This window comes from Schistocerca gregaria, chromosome 9, assembly GCF_023897955.1.
Source record: "Schistocerca gregaria isolate iqSchGreg1 chromosome 9, iqSchGreg1.2, whole genome shotgun sequence".
Lineage (NCBI taxonomy): Eukaryota > Metazoa > Arthropoda > Insecta > Orthoptera > Acrididae > Schistocerca > Schistocerca gregaria.
The window spans coordinates 167,847,289-167,868,625 of NC_064928.1; the positions used below are offsets into that span (position 1 = coordinate 167,847,289).

At 41.1% G+C, this 21,337-nt stretch overlaps 1 protein-coding gene across 2 annotated transcripts in view; it reads left to right on the forward strand.

Moving 5' to 3' along the window:
* The first annotated feature begins 5,699 nt into the window (after positions 1–5,699).
* The window catches only part of LOC126292166 (histone acetyltransferase Tip60), a 92,956-nt gene continuing 77,318 nt past the window's right edge, over positions 5,700–21,337 (forward strand). The window contains exons 1-3 of one of the 2 annotated variants that reach the window (XM_049986003.1): positions 5,700–6,366; positions 7,018–7,075; positions 7,169–7,237. In XM_049986003.1, coding sequence (XP_049841960.1) covers positions 6,322–6,366; positions 7,018–7,075; positions 7,169–7,237 — 172 coding nt within the window. In that variant the 5' untranslated portion in view covers positions 5,700–6,321. Of the gene's footprint in view, positions 6,367–6,566; positions 6,893–7,017; positions 7,076–7,168; positions 7,238–21,337 lie in introns of those variants that run through there. The other variant, XM_049986004.1, reaches the window with a different exon arrangement.

Consider the following 21,337-nt stretch of genomic DNA (forward strand, 5'->3'; position numbering starts at 1 on the left):
ATGAAACAATAACAGTGTAAACGCAAATCCACATCAGGCCTGAACCTTGATAATAACAAATATGAAAAAAAAAGTTTCAATATTTTCTCTGCTAAACTGCCAGTGAACAATATGTGACTGACCAATTTAAGAACTTAGCTCTCATCGGCTATACATGCTCAAGAACAGCCAAAAATCCACATATTCGCCTGTTAGGTCAGGGAAACAAACCACACAGCTGTTATAAATGGCATGTGGCTCCACAAGGTAGGTGGTAGAACTAACTGAAGACAGGGTATTGTCTTTTGTGACTCCTGCACAGAGAGACAAATACAGGCTGGGACCAATAAAAGTGGCCTGCATGAACGGATATGATTGGACGTGAGTGCATCCATATAACCACACTCCGTGACACAGACATCACGTGTACACCTGCCACGTGATCCACACTGGTTCAGGGCATAGTGGGGGCTGTGTCTGTGTGGGTGAAGCTGCACAGAGGGTACAATGGTCCTCACAGTGGAGCAATGACTATTCATTGTGCAAAGTTACATGACAGCAAAGTTGTGGAAACGGCGTGGTCAGTTGTTTGCTGAGACTTTTAATGGTATCAAAGTGCCATCAACGTGTACCACCACATGCTTTAATCCAAACATGGTATCAGACAGGATCTGTTTTAAACAAGTAAAAAACATTGTGAAATGTGCCAACACACCAGAAAATGTGGCTGCACTTCACATGCTTCAGATTCCTACCAAATCAACCCGACTCCGGTGTTTGTACCCTGGAACTCGATTCTCCAGGCCACTTTTATTTTCCCAACCATATTTTGTATAACCATTTTAGGCCATCAAGGTATGCATACATCATTGATGGTTACAATGTCTCTATCTTCACAATACAATGCCATTTAGATGTGAAGATACAGACACTTTATAAACATATACATTGTAACCATCAATGATGTATCCATGCCCTCATGGGCTAAAATGATGATATAATAATAGCAGTCAAATGAAAACCAAACACCCATGGGACAATGAAATGGTTTCTTTCTAAAGTAATCATCACATGCTTTAGGATATTTATTCCACAGGCTGACAATATGATCAATTCCTGTTTCGTAGTACACTGTTGGCCGTTGACAGATCCACAACTGCACCCACTCTTGCACTTCTTTGGCTGAAACCAATGTCCACAGATGTCTTTCTTCAGGCCACAAAATATGTGAAAATCACATGGAAAAGGATCGGCTGCACAGAGGGTGTTGCAGTTTTTCCCAACCAAATTGCTGAAATGTAGCCTTCGTTCAATGTATGGGTGGGGCATTATCCTGCAACAGGATGATTCCATCCAACAGCGTTCTGACAGCCCAAAGGCAAACAGTAAAGCCAGCAGTGGAAACATTGCACATCTCCCCCACCCAAGTATAGCTGTTCACACTAGTTCTGGTAAGATCACAATGACCTCCTTTGACTGTAAGCACTCTCTGCTCATCGAGTTCCTCGAGCGTGGAACCACAGTCACATACATTACTATGAAGACATTTTGCAGAAACTGCCATACACCATAAAATCAAAAAGTGCCCAGGAACACTGTCAGACAGAATCATTCTGTTGCATGATAACGCCCGACCCCGCAGTGTCAATTGGGCAAAGGCTATGCTTCAGTGATTTGGTTGGGAAACACAGCAATATGCTCCATACAACCCAGAACTTTCGTCATGTGATTTTCACATCTTTGGCAATCTGAAGAAAGAAATGCGTGGACATCGGTTTCAAATGAACGAGGAAATATAAGAGTTGTGGATCCGTCACCTGCCAACCACGTGATTACTTTTGCATGGAACAATTCCATTTCTCAGTGTGGCGGCTACTCCTTATAATATTTGTCACCCTGTGCAGACACCACAAATTGTGCGAGCATAAGGGTTGTGTCTACGTGATGCGTGGAAGTTTGGATCACTGAGCCCTGGAGGCATGCTTGGATACCTGAGTTGGTTAAGGGTACTGCTCTACATAAGCAGGAAATTCAGGTTCAAGTCTCAGTCTGGAACAAATTTTCATGTGTTGCAAACAGATGACGTCCTTGCAGTCACAAAATGCAAATCTATTTTGTAACATTTACCACAGTTGTAATCATCAGTGGCTGTGTCTGTTCCTTCAGACATGTATACATATATGAAGAAGATTATATTGTGAAAATATAGACACTGTAGGGTGAAATTTGAGCCCAGTTACATGGGGACTTATTCAAAGAATTCCCATTCCAAACACATTTGTCAGAGGGACAGTCAAATGAAAACAAGACAGACTATATAATGAGCATGGCACAAACATTGGGAACACAGGTAGGGGCATGTATACAAGTGCCCTCCAGTGGGAATAGGGAAGAAACAGCACAAATGTTCACCGCTATGCCATCTGCTTGTTAAACATGTTCGATATGGGGTCAACAAATTGTGTGCGTGTCCAAATTCTTATGTAGGCTGGGAAAGAGGAACTTTTGTGTTATTCTTATAGTGCGACTTAAGCCCATTACAGCAATGCAGTTTTTGACTGCAGAGGGACTGCAGGGAAGTGAAAGTAATGCTTGAATGTCTGCTGTGTATGGCACGCGTGTTTGCACGGAATTAACAACTTTGAGAAGATCTGTTGTCATAGGATGATGGCAGGACAGGCTCATTGTGTCATTACCCATTCTGTCATTGGTGCGGTGAATGCTGCCATCAAAAATGACCGATGGTGGACAGTGGAAGGGATTTGACTTATGTTGGACAGCCATCATGGTGCCACATAGGCCATCATGACAGAGAATCTTAAGTTTTGGAAATTCTATGTATAATGGGTTCCCCACAACCTAAGAGAAGATGAACAGAACATTGATGTCACTGCAGCACCTGGAATGGTATCATGATGTGTGGTCAGAGGAGATGAAACATGGTGTCATCATTTAGAGCCACAGAACATGCTTCAGAGCCAATGATGGAAGCACATGGATTGAACTACACCAAAAAAATTCAAATCCATTCACTACAGCTCTGCAGAAATCGTGATGACCTTTCTCATTGGCTGCAAGAGCCCTATGTTCTTTGACTTTCTAAAACACGGCACTACAGTTGGTGCACAGTGGTATGTGAGCACTTTGCAAAACTTGAAGTGTGCTATCAAGTCTAAATGCCGAGGAATATTGGTGGATGGCATCATCCTGTTGCAGGACAACACTTTCCCAAATGTTGCCAAGGTTGTTTCAGCTATGCTACGAGTCTTGCTGGGAAGCCTTAACGCATCCTCCTTGCAGTTTCGTACTTCAGGAACACTGAAGAAAGACATTTGTGGCTGGCAATTAGCTTTAGATGAAGAGCTGCACACCTGGGTACAACCATAGTTCCATAGGTAGCTAGCTGCAAACATTTTTCCATGAAGGCATTAACCATCTTGTCTCCCAGTGTGATGAATGTATTAACATTTATGATGATTAATTTCAAAATAATAAACAGTTTAGTTACTTTTTCCCATCTGTTTCATTTTCATTTTATCATTTTACTGCCCTCTATACTAACTAAAACAATATTTCTCACTGAAGTGAGTGGGCACATTCATAAATATCTCACAAATGGCTTGTTTGTGGACTCGTGGTTATTGGAACATCTTTGTGAGAATGCGCCTCAATCATGGCTCTTTCCCTGCCCACTTACACAGAATCAGCGTATCATAGACATCCTACTGTCAATGTGAAGAGGAAACAATTGGTCAACTTTTTAAAGGAGCTCTTAAGACTTGGTCACTGCCAGCCACTTTGTACGATACAGGAGTACATATGATACCATATCCTGGTTTCTAGCAAAAGAATACATAAAAATCTAAAATGAATTGAACTTAATTAACAAATAAATTTTAAATAGTCAACTATGTTTTGTAATCTGATTACAATAATTTTGATCTGAAAACAAATGAATGTAAGCCCTAAACAGTACATGTGACAAAGGAAAAAAAAAGTCATCATGTTGTGTGTGTTTTATGATGGCAAAAAAGTTTATATGGTAGAAGCCAATAAAATTTTTAAAAAATTTGAACATCTTTGTTTCTGTTGTAGCATAGTTTCACCCATGTAAATCTTTGCTGCTAGTTACGATACACTCTGCATAGTTATTTTATATAGCATCATCACCAGTAGCAGTACAATCAGTTTCCAATTAAGGCGCCTACCACTGGTAGCTAACATTTGTATAGAGTAATTCAAAATGATACCCTCTTGATCGTGAGCTTATCATATCACTACTAAAGAGGCATTCTTAAATGACAACTCGCTTTTAGTTACGTACTTACATAGCAAGACCAGCTAGACAATTGTAATTAATGTTGATTTTCATGAAGTTCATTACTGCTGTTGGCATTTGGAACCATATTGTTGTGAAATGTTTTATTTGCTCTCTGCTGCTCTGGCTCTCGCAATGAAATTTACTTATTAGTTGACAATGTAAATATATCGTGCATATTTCTGTGCTGACAATCCATTGCAGTTTGCTTTTGATATAATTAACGTATTTGTCACCCCAACATTTCTATCTCTCCAATGAAAATGTGCTCACAGATTTTTTTTTTTCTTTTACTTGCAGCGTACATTGTGTAGGCCATATAGTCGATTTTCAGATTTGGTAAGCATTGTTTACAGCTCTTGTTTCTGTTGTTTTCCTGTTGTATTTTTGGACCTGGAAAGACTGTATTAAACTATATTCGTACGATACTTCGCAGTTAAACACATTTGTAATTCTACTTCATAAGGTGTTACCATGTGCTAGCGCAGATAGTGTTTGGTTTCGACATAAAACTGAGCTTTGCCCTTGGAATCTCAGTTCTATGACTTGTTTAACGATGGAATTCAAATAATCCTGGTAGTTATTTTATTGCACGATACATTTAGGGACGTTATAATTTCATCACCACGTGAATATTAACCGCAGACTGCATACTGTACGCTGTAATTTCATAAATTAGTTACCAGGGTGGTAGCCCCCTGCTTCACTCCACACCCCAAGGATTCCTCTCATTCATAGTTACTACAGTGGACGTTCTATTTTGTGAAGATGTTATCTAGGCAAACATTGTCTCATTTTTCGCATACAAATCATTTAAATTCATCGTACAACAAAACTGCGGTTTTCGTTGGAATGGATAACAGAAATATGGCTGTGATAAGCATTAAGAGTTCGATTGTGATTTTTTTTTACGTCTGTTTATTTTTAAGCTGTCATATTGCGTGTTAAAACTGGCGTGGAGCCCCTCAAATTTTTACGGGCGTTCTTCTAAATTTCAAACCGATAACGTGTTAAAAGCAGTTAACCGGCGGAGGGTCACTTTTTAATGTTGGCGCCTCTGATCGCCAGCATTCACCTGTCCAGTACGGTGAAATACTCGATGTGGTTCGCAGTATCGCATTGCAATAAAAACGTCGATCTAATGTAGTTTCATACACTTTCGTGTTATTCTTATAGTGCGACTTAAGCCCATTACAGCAAATGACCACCATATTTGGGTTACTATACTACATTGAACCTTATACACGAATGAAACTACAGTAACGCAACAGATTAGTAATGCCTATTTCATATACATCCATGTGCTTGCTTAAACTACTCAACCAAACTTTGCAAAGCATTATTTAATCGTCTCGTTTTGATCAATAGCAGTACCTTAACATATTTCCAAGGTTCCGTAAATAGTGACATTTACATCAGTATATCATAGCAGTCGCAAGAAACAGCGTTCCAAGAAATATCTAAGGTTCAGTTGAACTGGGCGCTTCGTCTGCATCAAACAGTGCTCAAGATTAATATCAGACTGATAAAAAGGGCATTATGAAAGTCTTTGGCGTTATTTTTCCATGCGCGTAATTATTGTTTCATTGGACTTTTTCCGAAAATTATAAAATCACAGAAAATACCATGAAAAATGCTGTATACGATTGAAAATCCATGGCGACTACAACAATGTGCTTTCAACTGATTTCAGAAAAACATAGTAAACACATAAAAACTGGGCCGAAACAACACAGTATATACTCAAGGGAACTGCATTTATTCATATACGGCAGCAAGAGATAAAATTTGCTAGTAGAATTTTCTTGTATTTAATTTCAGACATGAATAACTTTGGTCGAAGAACGAATATGTTTCGTTATAAAGCAACCTTCATACATCAGTGCGATTAAAGTTATTTATATTGTTAAAATAACTGATACGAAACACCACATGGTCTTCCATGTAATGAATACCGGCACGCTCGTGTGTTATGTTGGATAGGCTGTATAAAAACAAACGACAGTCAGAACTCGAAATTCAACATGACGGAAGAGGGAGATGACAGAGAAACTATCTGTGATTCGGTGGTAAATACAAACTACAGCTGCATTATACATACCTAAATACTGAAAAATTCTGTACTTTAAGGCTTTATGAAAACCCCATGAGTCGTGTTCAGTTTGTCCTGCATTGTTGTTTCATCGTGTAATAGGTTAGGACAGGTGTCTGCTGTACACATTCAGCTGTAGTTTTACTTGTAAGCTGATTTTAGTGTACCACACGTTTTCATATACCATTTAAACAAAGCGGAAAAGTTCCAGCATGTCGTATGTGCAGATTTTTGTGTTGTTCGGATGTCTGACGCTTTTGTTTACATCTGGCATTTATTGTTTTTCGCTATGGCTATGATGCAGGTTATGTTTTGATACAAACAATCTCAAACAAAATGCAGTTTAGGGAAGAAATCATAGCTAAATATTCATGACACCGTACGAGATTCAGTTTAGTTCTTGTCCTTGTTTTTCCGTAACTATACTATTATGTCAATAATTTAGTGTAATTTAAATTTGAAGCTCCGATAGTGTACTTCATAAATACTTGCACGAAAGCCTTGTGAGTATGTGTTCAGTATATTTTTAGCTACAAATAGTAGTTATTACGTGTGTTGTTAATGATATTACTAATTGTGAATGCAGATTTCGGAAATGTTTTATGTTGACACTATTGTTTTGTTGAAGGCATCTCTAACGGAAGGATGTCGATTGCCAGTTCGGATGCATGGAGGTGACGATTGGCGTAAGTTAAAGGATTATCTGATACCGACGACTGAATTTATTCCATGATTCGATAAATATGCCCCTCATCTAATGTGTTTTGATTTTGTTACAGCTCTCGCAGAAATAGTCAGCTTACGCGAAGTCAATGGATCGAAGAGTTTTTATGTACATTACGTCGATTGTAAGTATTTACATTCATTGTCTTTTATTTAAAGGATGAATTTTTAGGTATTTCTCGGAAGTTAGAACGAACGTATAATGTTTTCCAGCTAAGGTCGTTATTCGGTTATAGAGGGACTAGGTGGTATAGCATATTTTTAAATCGCTAAAGTTGTGAAATAATATAATTCGCCCCATATAAAAGTTTTCAGTATAAAGGTGGTAGGCGATTTTATGACTAAGCGTTGTAGCTACTTTTGGAAAAATATTTAGGTTTACATTTGTTTTTCACCACTGTCATTTCTGTAATACAGTGTAAAAGTCTGCAGAAGTATCAGTTCCAGTAAATTTTCTGTGTTGTAACTGTTGTTGGGAGACGTCGATGAGAATGTTTCTACGTTAGGTAACATGCCAATACAAAAACATTTTTGTATGTTTGAGGTGTGATTGTGCCCACATTACTGTGTTATCATTAAACACTAGAAAAAGTAGTTTTTGGCAGACATGTGATGTACACAGTGGATTTCACGAACTGTGGAAATATTTAAATTACATTGGGACAACACTCCTTTATGAACAGTCATAATACTTGCCAATAAACTAAATAAATTTATCATTTCATGTTCCACAATACAATGATAGATTATTAAAAGGACACACTGGTTCTGCAAATTAAGATGTTCTGTACCAGAAACATTTAATGAACATTATAGTAGTACCAATCGTCGTAGATGGTATTTAAGGCCAGAGTGTGATTTGGGTGGAAACTGGTGGAAATTGTTGTATGTGCTAAGTCTGTGGGTGCCATTCATCTTTTATGGCCTCCAGAGGATTTTATCTTCTGAGCATTGTTTACTGATGCCTCATGGCGGAATGTTAAGGTGCTGTAAATCAAACACTGGAATAAAGAAACACGGATGAGAGGAAAATATATTTAGCATAATAAATAAATTGGCAGCAGACTGCCCAGTTTTGCACTCCATCATCTATATAATGTTGATATTATTATTATTATTATTGTTATTATTATTATTTCTTTCCTTTCTCAGACATTGTGTCTGGTTAAAAATGGAAAGTGACGTGGACCTTGATCAAGCGTGACTTCTTTTAACTGTATGGTATATGTTACATTGCATTTAGGAACTTACGAGTAATTGAACATGTATCAATAATTACAGATTTCTGTATTTGTATATATACGTTTGGGTGTAGCTGTATTGCGTTGATGTACTGGTGGATATTGTGTGGTATCCTGTTATTTTTATTATTACACAGATGTGATCAGCTAGTTGTTGTCCTGTTAAAAATTTTAATTCAGGGTATCTGGTAATAAATGTTTGTGTACTTGTGATCTGTATCCAGTTGTGTTGGTTCCCAAGTTTGTTGCTTGGTAATAACAGAACATGAGGTGTCGGTTAAATTAATGTGACCATCTCAACCTCTGCCTTTGTTTTCCTTGTAGGGTGGTTGCAAGAAGCATCCTGCAAAACACCTCTATTTGGATTTAAATAATTTTTCATGTGGCTAGCAGTGTCGTTACCATTGTGAACTTGCATAGGGTTCAAGCGTCTTCACAATGGCTAAGTAATGCCTGTTGTGAATTTTATTTTCCAAGATTGTTGTGATAATGAGAAATGACAGTGAAATGAAACTTCTATTTCTTTTAATTGATGAAGAGTAGAACTTGTGGCAGCCAAGTATGATTTGTTTGAACATTTGTTCTGTTTGCATTAAACTTCCTCCACTACTTAAACACATTCATTCTGTTGTTAACAAATTTGCTGCACTTTTTAGGTGAAATCTGTTAGTGAACTGCTGTTGGTATATTTCATTCACTTCATTGGAAAAAAGGTGCTAACACTAGTACGCAGGTCCATATATAGTCGTAGCTGCAAACTTGTAAAGTCTTTGGGAATTTATGTTTACACCCTTCTACCAACACTGGGGTAACTTTTCAGTTCCACGGCATTAGAAATTGTGGTTTTGAGGCCAAGAACTCATCAAGTCATGTTGGGAGCACATTTTAATTCGGAAAGGAAGTTCCGTGAAGGTTGTTCGATAGAGAGTGGAATAGGTGAAAATCTGAGGGCACAAGATGAAGTGAATAATGTGGGTGCAGAACGACTTTGTAACCCAACTTCTGTATGTGTTTTTTGTTAGTTCAGTAGAATGTGGGTGGACATTATTGTGGAGTAGCATCACTTCACGCAATCTTCCTGGACATTGTTCTTTGATTGTGCCTGCAAGATGGCTCAGTAATTGACATTAAATGTCAGCAGTGATGCTTGTGGTTTGGGGAAGCAGTTCGTGGTACACCACACCATTGCTGTTCCACCAGATGCATGACATTATCTTCTGTAGATGCGTGCAGGTATTCATATGGGGAGTTGCTGCTTTGTTTGGGCTCAAGCATTCCTTTCTTTTCTGTATTTGTTTAAGATAAAGACACCATTTCTGATCACCAGTCATGATACAGGATAGGAATAATCCGCATTTTTCACAAGCCAATCGGTGGTGAGCAAGCAGAGGTGAATATATGACCCATCCGTTGATTTTTGTGATTTTGGCTTAGATTATGCAGTGCCCATGCACTCAATTTTTGAACCTTCCCATTGCATGCAAATGTCACATGGTGGTGGAATGGACACAGTTCATCACATTTGCCAGTTGTAGAGTATACTGACATGGATTGTTGTGGATTAATGTGTTTAAACAATCTTTGTCGGACTTAAAAGGTGCTCCTGAATGTGGGGAGTCACCAATGTCTAAACAGTCCTCCTCCAAATGAGGAAATAGATTTCTTGCCTTGCTCTGCCCCGTGGCATTACCCCCATACATAACACACGTTATGGCTGCAACTGCCCCTGTCACATCTCCTCTTGAACTCAAACAGAAGAATATGTTGGAAATGTTCGGATTTCTCCACTTGACACTCCATTTTCCGATGTCCACAGCTCCAGTCATTATCTCCAAATGACTATATTTAAAATTCAAATAGCAGCAGTGAACTACAAATACAAAATGACAGTCGATAAATAAACCCATATCAAATGCAATACCAACATGCAAAACAAAAATGCCGCGAACTTATACAACAACCTAATACCTAAAAAGCTTTCGAGGCAGTCCCATGTGGGAAATTTATTTCGTATGCGCAGGCGTCTGTCAGTTTGCAGTATGTCTGTCTACAAGAATACGGTTATACAGTGCAGATTGTAACTGCAGCTGACCTCATCCAAGGAATCCTAGGTGATTTACCAGAACTGCATTATTCTGTTGTGGCACAGTAGGTTTTTGCTGATGTAGGTGGCAGCTCTTTTGTGTGCCCGAGTGATAGGGTGTAAGAGTTTCCTGCATTGCTTTTTCACCTGACTGTACTCCAGAACACTGTGAGTAATTTTCTGTGGATTATGCATCTCCCTTTCCCTTAACAGGTTGCAGTAGTCTTACATGAACACTGGGCTATACATGGATCAGTGTCTTCACCAATTTCAAACTAAAGCACAATGCAAAGTGAAGTACCCAAAGCATTTAGTATTGATTGGCAGTGCTGTAAACAAGGTAGCAAGGGTTTGACATTCACCATATGCAGCAGATCTCCTTAAATGTATACTGTTTTGATGTAGTTTGTCAAAATTGTTGTAAGAATCACACAGTAGGAAACAGTTTGAATGTAGAAAGGTTCTCCAAGTAAAGTAAGCAAAGCCATTTTCGCGTGGTATGTTTGTTAACAAAAAAATATGAAGTGTTGTCTGTAACTGAAAATCAGCCTGAGCCAGTTTATTGACACTCTTCTGCTACAAACTTTCAAGAATATGAATCAGTTTAAATACTGGTATGAAAGAAGAGGCCTCGAGTTACCGTTTGATTGGGATATTTGAGACCTGACAACTCTGCCTCGGCTAATGCATTGTCTCGCCTCAACTTGGCTGTCGAATACTTCCTGCATGCTCTCATTTCTCAGTTTCGTTTTGTCCAAAGTTTTTGACTCATACTTTGAATGTTAGGTGTATTTTAGGTTTATTTATACTGAGGTGGCGAAAAATCATGGTTTAGCCAAATTGACATATACAGATTGCTGTCGTACCGTTTACATAAGGTATCAAAGGTTGGTGCGTTGGCTAAGCTGTCATTTGTACTTGGGTGAAAAGGTTTCCAATGTGATTATGGACGCACTACGGGAATTAGCAGACCTTGGCCACAGAATAGTAGTTGGAGTTAGATGTGTGGGACATTCCATTTTGGAAATAATTGTAGAATTCAATAATGGGGTGTCAAGAGTGTGCCAAGAATACTAAATTTCAGGCATTACCTCTCACCACAGACAACAGAGGAACCAATAGACTCCACTTAATTACCGAGAACAGTGACATTCGTGTAAAGTTGTCAGTGCTACAGACAAACAACACTGGATGAAATAACCACAGAAACCAGTGTGGGACGAACAACAACAGTATCTGTTAGGACAGTGTGGTGAAATTTGGCATTAATGTGCTGTGGCAGCAGACAAACGACATGAGTGCCTTCGCTAACAGCTCAACATTGCCTGCAGTGCCACTTCTGAACATGTCCATGTTGGTTGGACTCTACATGATTGGAAAATCATCCCCTGGACAGATGAGTCACGATGTCAGTTGGTAAAATGAAATGTCGTGTGGCGAGAGCCTCCCATTGGGTAGACAGGTCGCCCGGTACAAATCTTTTTAGTTGACACCACTTCGGCGACTTGCACGTCAACGAGGATAATATGATGACAACACAACGCCCAGTCCCAGAGTGGAGAAAATCTCCAACTCAGCCAGGAATCGAGGCCGGGCCCTATACATGGCATTCTGATGTGCTGACCACTCAGCTATGGAGCGGGCATGTCAGTTGCTAAGACGTAATAGGAGAGTTCGAATGTGGTACAGACCCCACGAAGCCGAGACGCAAGTTGTCAGCAAGGCACTGTGCAAGCTGATGGTGGCTCCAGAATGATGTGGGCTGTGTTTATGTGGAATAGACTGGGTCCTCTGATCCAACTGAACCTATCATTGATTGGAAATGGTCATGTATGGCTTCTTGGGACCATTTGCAGCCATTCATGGATTTCATGTTCCCAAACAATGAGAGCATTTTTATGAATGACAGTGCACCATGTCACCAGGCGACAATTGTTTGCAACTGGTTTGTAGAGCATTCTGGACAATTCAAGCGAATGAGTTGGCCACCCAGATTGTCTGACACAAATCCCAATGAACATTTTCTAATGTAATAGAGAGGTCAGTTTGTGCACAGAATCCTGCACTGGCAACGCTTTCACAGGTATAGATGGTTATAGAGACCGCACAGCTCCTTTTCTGCAGCAGACTTCCACAAGGTTTGTTAGTCATTGCCACGTCGAGTTGCTGCAGTACGCTGGGCAAAAGATGATCTGATAATGTATTTGAAGGTACCCCGTGACTTTTTTCACCTTAATCTATATAGAGTGTTTGCAGTGCAGCAGTCTCCATAGGAATGGTCTCTCAGCAAAGATAAAAAACATACAGTCAACAGAAAACTCAACATGTATGTTCAACAAGCATCATCTGTTAGGTTTACATAAACTACAAAGGTGATGCAGAAGGACTGAAAGCACTGTTACTGAACTTATGATGAAGTTGTGCATTGTACATTGTAGTGCCAGTAACGATGAAGTGTGGTGAGACTTTGCAAATAGTGCTGGACTCAAACGGGCCCTGGATTCCACCTCAGCTAACCAATAACAAGTGTAAGTCTCAAATCTTTTACAGTAGTCACCCACACCTAAATCTCTACTCTGCAAGCCACTTAATGGTTTTTGGCGAAGGGTACTTTGTGTATAACTGCCACTTCACTCTTTTACTGTTCTGCTTGCAAGTGGTTTGCAGTATAAAGATTGCTGGTGACCTTCTGTGTGAGCTCGAATCTTTCTAGTTTTGCCTTCATGGACTTTTTGCGAGATAGGAAGAAGCAATATGTTGGTTGAGAATTGTAGTAGGTTGGTGCTTATGTTTGTAGCATTTTTGTTTTGCATGTTGGTATTCTGGTTGCTACAGGTTTATCACTCAGTTTTCATTTTTTGTTTGTAGTTCACTGTTGCTATTCGGGTTTACGTATCCCCATTTTGTGATAGCGAGTAACACTGTAGAAGCCAGAAAATGGAGTGCCAAGCTTAGAAATCGAAACATTTGTGGTATATTCTTCAGTAGAAGCTTGGCAATAATGGAGACAGCTAGAGACATTTGTGCTATGTATGGGGATAGTGCCACTGGACAGAGTACAGCAAGAAAGTGGTTTTCTTGTTTTGAAAAGTATCAGTTTGACGTTAGTGACTCTCCATGTTCAGGAAGACCTTTGGGGTCTGATGAAGATCGTTTAAACCCATTAATCCACATCAGTGTACTCAAGAACAGGCAAATGTGATGAACTTTGATCATTCCCCCATCATGCAACATTTGCATGGATTGGAGAAGGTTAAAAAATTGGATGGATGAATACCACATGATCTAAGCAGAAATCACAAAAACCATTGGGTGGCTTATGTGCAGCTCTGCTTGCGTGTCATCAACTGGCGCTTGAAAAACATCAGCCATTCGTAGCGAAATGGTGTCTTTATGCTAACATACAGAAAAGATAGGAATGATTGAGCCCAAACAAAGCAGCAACTCCTCATACAGAGACCTACATGCGTCCACAAAAGATGATGTTTTGCCCCTGGTGAATTTGTGATGATGTGGTGTACCCAATGTTTTTTTTTTCTAAAAGAAACTTTGTAGATACTACGGCATTTTGATATAATGCAGCGAAAATTACTTATAACTGAAGCATGGGATACCACCCATCTGCTTTTAGCATGACGTCATCAACATGTCTAACTACAAAAAAATTGTATTGGACTCTTCATTTGACTTTACTACAGCTCAGATGAAGGTTTACAGTTTCACTTTCGTCGTCCACTGATGTTGAACTTCCTGGCTTTTCACTCACACGTGAATTATTGACAGTTTTTGGTTTTTTAGATGCAGGAGAACAAGTAAAGTCGTTTGTTAGTTTTCTGCTCATCTCTCACCTCCAACTTAACTTACAAGTTGCAACGAAAGACAGGACACACTGTAAAACTTTGCACAACTGACTAGAACGGAACAGCAAACGCAAACGAATAAAGAACGACAAAACAAAGATGGCAATGAATTGCGAAGGATTGTGGTACTGGGACTGTAGAGACATCTATCGGTAGCTCGGCATTTGAGCGTACGCATATCCGTTTAGCACTACTATTGCCCACTATTAGAGGGGGAGGGCACTACATGCTTGTCGAACTGGCTGCCAGCGATTCAGTTGTCGAGAACGGTTGCAGCTTCGAAATGCTTGAAACAGTCCATGACATCCATCACTTTTCCCACCAAAAACTGTACTGGCATCATTCGTATTACAATTACCAACAAGAAAAAGTGAAATAAAAAAATTACCTCCGTGAAACAAATCTTCCAAGTTCACAACATCGTAAGAAAATGACTTTGTCAGTGTAAAAGTTTAGGGGTACGCATCCCCTAGCATTCCCCCAGAAAAACAGTACTGGGTGTTAACTCAGTGTTGGCAGACTGTTGTAAATAGTGAAGGAGAATATATTATTTTTGACTAAAGTCTTAGCTGTGTGTATCTATTGTGTTTATTACTCTTATGGAAAAATACTATGAACCGATGTACTAATTAAACTGAACATATCCTCTCAGAACTTTAAAAGTAAAGGACATCGAGGTGTGAAATGGCTCTGTTGCAGCAGCTGCCACTGGGGTTGTCATGAGTATCTCCATGAACCTTTTACTAAATGAATCTGTAACAAAACACGCTGCTCGTCTTTGGATCTTCTCCATTGATCGGTCGGGAACAGATCCTATACTGTCAAGCAGTATCCAAGTTTCAATTGAACGAGGGTTTTGTAAGTTATTACTTTGTGGGGAACTACATTTTGTTAGGATTCTTCTAGTGAATCTCAGTCTGGCACCTGCCTAACTTGTGATTAATTATGTGTGGACATTCCACTTGAAACTGCTCTGTACATATTCTCCTAAATATTTTATGGATGTGAGTATTTCCAATGATTGTTCAGCATTCCTGTAATTGTTCAGTAATTGGCCTTTCTGCCTATGTGTGCATAATATATTAGGTTTGTTCATTGAGGATCAGCCACCAATCCCTGCACCAGGCAACCACGTGACTGGCACATCAGTGATCAAGATCTTTCGTAGCCGATCACAATCATAGGTTCCCAGAATGAACCTTTAATTCTCGAGAAGTGTGTGCACTGTTTTGAAACTTCCTGTGTCCCAAATCAGGACTCAAACACAGAACCTACCTTCCAGTGACTGTTCTCATCAACTGAGCTACCTGGGCATGGTGCGTGACCCTTAACTTTCCAAACTACAATTGTGGCAAGGTCTCTGCTTCAAGGGTAATCACGGAATTTGGAAATGTATTGTGAATAATGACACACTGTGCCAGGGAAATGGCAGCAACAGGTGGGTCAGACAGAATGTGCTGTCTTCTCTGTACACTGTCTAATCAAAAGTATCTGGATACTTATTAGTGAATATGTGTCTGCCCATTGCCTTCATTACAGACATTTTCGGTAAGGTGTCTAAATGTCTGTTGAAGAATGACAATCCATTCTTCCTTGAGAGCCATAACCAGAGAAAGTAGTGATATCAGATGCTGGAGTCTGGAACAGAGTTGACATTATAATCGTGCTCATACAAACACTCATTATCTCTGAACTGTTCCTCTATGGTATACAGTACCCGACGCTGCAAAATGTATTCGTATGATTTCATCATCTCTACTTCACTGTTGGCACTATACATGATGACAGGCAACACAAACACTTCCATGAGATGCCCACAGGGTAGAGCACAATTCATCAGTTCAGATCACTCGTATACAGTCATCCAGTGTTCAGCGTCGTCACTCTTTACACTGCCTTGAGAACCACGTAGCATCGGCTACAGAAATGTGAGGCTTATGAGGAGCTGCTTGGCCATTGTATCCAGTTTTTTTAAAAAAATCTCTGCAGACAGTATTGTGCTAGCTGGACTAATGGTAACACTTCGGAACTTTAGAGTTATTCCATTTGCTGATTTCATGCAATTTCTTACAACCACCCTCCGCAGTGTTCGACTGAATGCTTTCTGGTCTTCGTGTAGCTGTAATTATTTCTCCACATTCCCGCTTCACAATCACATCACCAAGAGTTGAATTGGGCAGCTTTAGAAGGATTGAAACAAATCTGATGGATTTGTTGCTCAGGTGACATCCTTACTGACAACACAATACTTCACACTTCCTTTTATACTGGCAGATCCACCTCCTGTGACACATAGTGGTCAATTCTGCAGTACATAAAGGTGTTTGGAAACTTTTGATCATATAGTGTGTGATTACCTTCATGCTTCCTACCACACGTCTCTGGGGCACTCCTAATGTTACCTTTGTCTCGGGTGAACACTCTCGGTCCAGAACAGTGTATACTATTAGACTGTATTACTCAAACATTGTTTGAGCCATTGACATAGTTGAGAACCTACACTTCGTTTGTGGTCTACAATGTGGCAAAGTGTCAAGCACTGTCTATAGGATTTGCAGGATGCCCTGTGCATAGGGTGAGCTTTGTTTTGTAGGAGTAATATTTTCTAAACTAATGTCGATGTGTGGACAGTGGGCTTGCCCTGTGCAAAGGGCGAGCTTTGTTTTGTAGTAGCAATATTTTCTAAACTGATGTCGATGTGTTGACTATGGGCTATTAGAGAAGGTAGAGATGGGTAGGTTTACTCATGATATTTCTACAAAACTAGTGATCTGCAAGATTTGTTCACTTCTACCATCCCCCAGTTGGCTCACCACTCCTTGGTGGGTTTGTGGTTGGCTACCACAGGGACCAGCCTTTGCGGCACCTTTTCCCTTTCCGTTCTGCATGTCTATCTTCCTCCTATTCTTCCCCCCCCCCCCCCCCCCCTCCCCTAGGGAACATGTCCAGGATATTTTTGGGAATATCTTCTGAAATTTCAGGAGCCTGACATCAGAACAGTCCTTCCAATGTGTGTGCTCTTTCTTTCTTCGTTCTACTCCTGTCCTTCCTCAGTTTCAGCGTGTGAGGTTCCTTTATGTTTCTTCTTTCTCCCTGTGCACTTCTGAAGGTCAGCGCATGGATCTGATGTGTAACAGCTGACTGGGAAATGCATAATTACCAGCGTCGGATCACCAAGTAGGGTTGGCACATAACCCTGGTACAGGCCAGGCCCAGGGAGTGGTGATTGCCTGAGCTATTACCGTCTCAAATTGCCTATTGGTCCCTCTGTCAGGAGTTTAGGAGGTGTGACCTTACTTGTGAACAGTCACTTAAGGCGGGTGAGGCCCCTTCTGAGCTCCCACTCCCCTCAGTTGGAAGGAGCAGTCTATCAAAGACTCTGGCAATCGTGGAAGATTTTCTTGCAGTGACCCAATCATCATCTCAGTTTGCATCCTCTACATATAAACAGAATGAGGTTAAAGACCCAAGGATTTCCCAGTTACATCTCTGTTCCTCATGGTATAATGTACTGGAGAAGGTCAGTCTTTTGCTATGGTTAATCTGTTTATTATTCAGAAAGGTGTTGATGCAAGACCTGTGAAATGCTGCTCTTGTTTACGTAATTGCACTTTGCTTTTGGAGAACAACTCTGATTTCCGAGCCCAACAAGTGCTTGCAACTTCACTCCTCCATGGCTATCCTGTTCATGTCGAGGCCCATCAAATGCTGAATTCTTCTTGTGGTGTTATTTACTCTAAGCTGCTCAATGGTATGCCCGAGAGAGAAATCCAGACTTACCTCTCTGATTAGGGTGTCACTGCAGTCCTTCGAGTAATGAAAATGGTTGATACAGCGTTAGTGCCTATATGCACTCTTTTTCTCACATTTGACAGAGTAGTGGTTCCATCAAAGATCAAAGCAGGCAATGAAATCATCATGATCCGACTGTACATTCCAAACCCGATGCAATGCTACCAGTGTCAACATTACAGCACCTATTGAAACACGGCCAAACGTGTTACAAATGGTAGGGATGCTCACGAGGACGATTGCCTCCATCCTTCTTCCTGCTTTATCACCTCCCTCTTCCTGCTGTATCAGTTGCAATGGTGACCATGCAGCCTCATCTTCAGATTGTCCTTGTATCTTGAGTGGGCCGTCCAGGAGATCCAGGTGAAGGAAAAAGTGCCTCACCCAGTTGCTTGCAAATTGTTGGCTATTCGAAAGCTCTGTGTCTTACCATCAGGCATGTACAATACTGTTATTGCTATGCCTCGCTCCACCAAGGACATGGTCATGCAGACTTATGACCTCAAATTTAGCACTGCAGTTAGAAAATCGCCCAGTGTTACGGTAGCATCCCCGTCTCCTTCTGCTCCATCTGTGCAACAAGAAGCCACAAATTCTTCTCCGCCAGTAGCGAAATCCCTGCTAAACGACTGGCAGGTCAGAAAGGACAGAAGGAATACTAATGTGAAGACTTCTTACGTCCCTCCAGCCAGCAAACACCTGAGTCTTTGTGTGCCAATCACAAAGGCTCTAAGAAATCAAATAAAGACAAACTGTCTTCTCCTTCACTGGCTTGGAGATCCTCTTCAGTGGTATCGCTATGTGATATTCTCACCCAGCTGACCTCCGTTTCACCAATGCACGCATTCAGCCATTTTTCTGCCCTGGAATCCGCAGACCAACTCAGAGAGACTGCCGACACATCTGTAGATCTCATGGAACAGCATCCTCCAGCCTCTGCACCCTGTAGCAGTGAGTCTTCTAAGGGTGGCACTCGGCAGCCACTGAGGTGATAATGCCTAATTTTTTCTCCCCTTTTTCCCATTCATGACACTCTTCCAGTGGAACATTCACGGCATTAGATCCAACAAGGAGGAATTACAGCTGTTCCTGGCATTGCAGCATCCAGTTGTGGTATGCTTTGATCTTCCCCTTCCCCCAAGGACAGTAGTCATGCTGCTGATCTGGGATGACATTCATAGTCAAACCATCTCACTGAACACCTGGCTGCAAACTGTTGCAGTCCACAATTTCCTTCCTCGATTCACATTTCCTCTTTGTAATGTGTACATACCTCTGTCATTTGCTGTCATCAGGGCAGACTTTCTCCAGCTTATTGGTTAACTCCCTCACCCCTTTTAGCTGCTCTGTGACTTTAATGCACATCATACCCTTTGGGGCCCTTCCAGAACCTGTCAGAGAGGTGCCCTCTCTGCGGATCTTCTCAATCAACTCAGCTTCATCTGCCTTAACACTGGAGTACCACATTCCTTTCCGACTCTGTGCATACCTGTTCCCATTTGGACCTCTCATTCTGTACTGCCCAACTTGTCTGTCATGTCGAGTGATCCATTGTCTCTGACACATACTCGAACAAGCATTTCCTGTGTGCTATCCGTTTGTTGACTCCTACCCCATCTACGTGTAAACCCCATTGGCATCTTTCTAAGGCCGACTGAGGGCTTTATTCCTCCCTGGCAACCTTTGATGAACATTTCCCCAGACGTGATGACCAGGTAGAATACATTACAAACATTTCCACAGAATGTTCCATTCCTTGCACTTCATCTTTATCGATCCCTGTCCCAGTCCCTTAGTTGACCTAGGTGTGGTGCGATGCAGTTCACACACGGAGACATGCTCTCCACATTTCTAACCCTACAATTGCGAACTGCATCCATTGTAGACAGTTGTGTGTGCAGTGTTGTCAAATTCCTTGCAGTGGCAAAAATGCTAGCTGGATTTCATTTGCCAGTCTTTTTAACAGTTCCATCCCTTTGTGTGGAGCAGCCTGTGTTGGCGCTCTGCGACCAAAGTCCTTTCCCCAATTTTCGGCCTGGCAGTAGCAGATGATGTCAAGTGGACACTATTGCTATCTCCAACACCTTGGGCTGCTATTTTGCAGAAATTTCAAGCTCCGCCCACTATCACCCTGCCTTCCTCTGTCGGAAATTAGTGGAGGAGGCTCGGGCGATACCTTTCTCTTCTCAGAATCATGAGTGCTACAATGCTGCCTTTACTCTATGGAGGAGCTACATCGTGCTCTCACTTCATCCTGATCCTCCGCCCCAGGGCCGGACTATGTTCACTTTCAGATGTTGTAGAACCTTTCTCATGTGGACAAGCATTTTCTCCTTCTCGCATCTGGGCAGAGGGCACATTTCCCAGATGCTGGTGCAAAGCCACTGTTGTACTCATACCTAATCCCAGCAAGAACAAACACCTTCCTTCTAGTTAGCACCCCATTTATCTCACCAGCTGTGTTTGCAAGGTGATAGGATGTATGATTCATGCGTGGCTGGTATGTTGGCTCAAATCTCACAACTTACTAACCACTGCACAGTGTGCATTTTGAGCGTGCCGTTGTGCAGTTGACCATCTTGTCACTTTGTCAATCCGTGTCATGAATGGTTTTCCGTGGAAATACCAAACTGGCCGTGTTTTTCAGTTTGGAGGTAGCTTACGACATCTGCTGGAGGACTGGCATCCTCTGTACACTCTACTTGTGGAGCTTCCGCGGCTGCAAGTCCCCTCTGCTATTGCCAGTAACCTTGTAATGTCCTGTCTCCTGCCGGGCATCTCTGGCTTCCTTTTCATTGACGATTTTGCGATCTATTGCTGTTCTCCATGGACTTGTCTCCTTGAGCGGCGTCTTCAGCGATGTTTGCAGTCGACTTCACTTGTGGTGCATCGACATTGGCTTTTGCTTTTCCACTGACAAAACCATTTGTATGAATTTCTGGCTGTGCAGTGGGTTTCTTCTGCAATTCTTACATCTTGGGCCTGTTGCTCTCCCGTTCACTGAAACTACAAAATTCCTGGGGCTCATGTTTACACAGGTTTTTCAGCTGCTCCGATTCTCTCAACGCCCTTTGCAGCCTCTGTGTGGTGTAAATCATCCATCCCTTTGCGCAACGGCTCCAAGAAAGCTTCCACTTGCACTTATCAGCTTTTTATTCTGTTTCTGACCACCCGTATAAGGTACTAGAGTTGTGTGACTTTTGAAGTTTACAAGCATTTTTTTCTGGAATATCTTTATTAATATTGCAT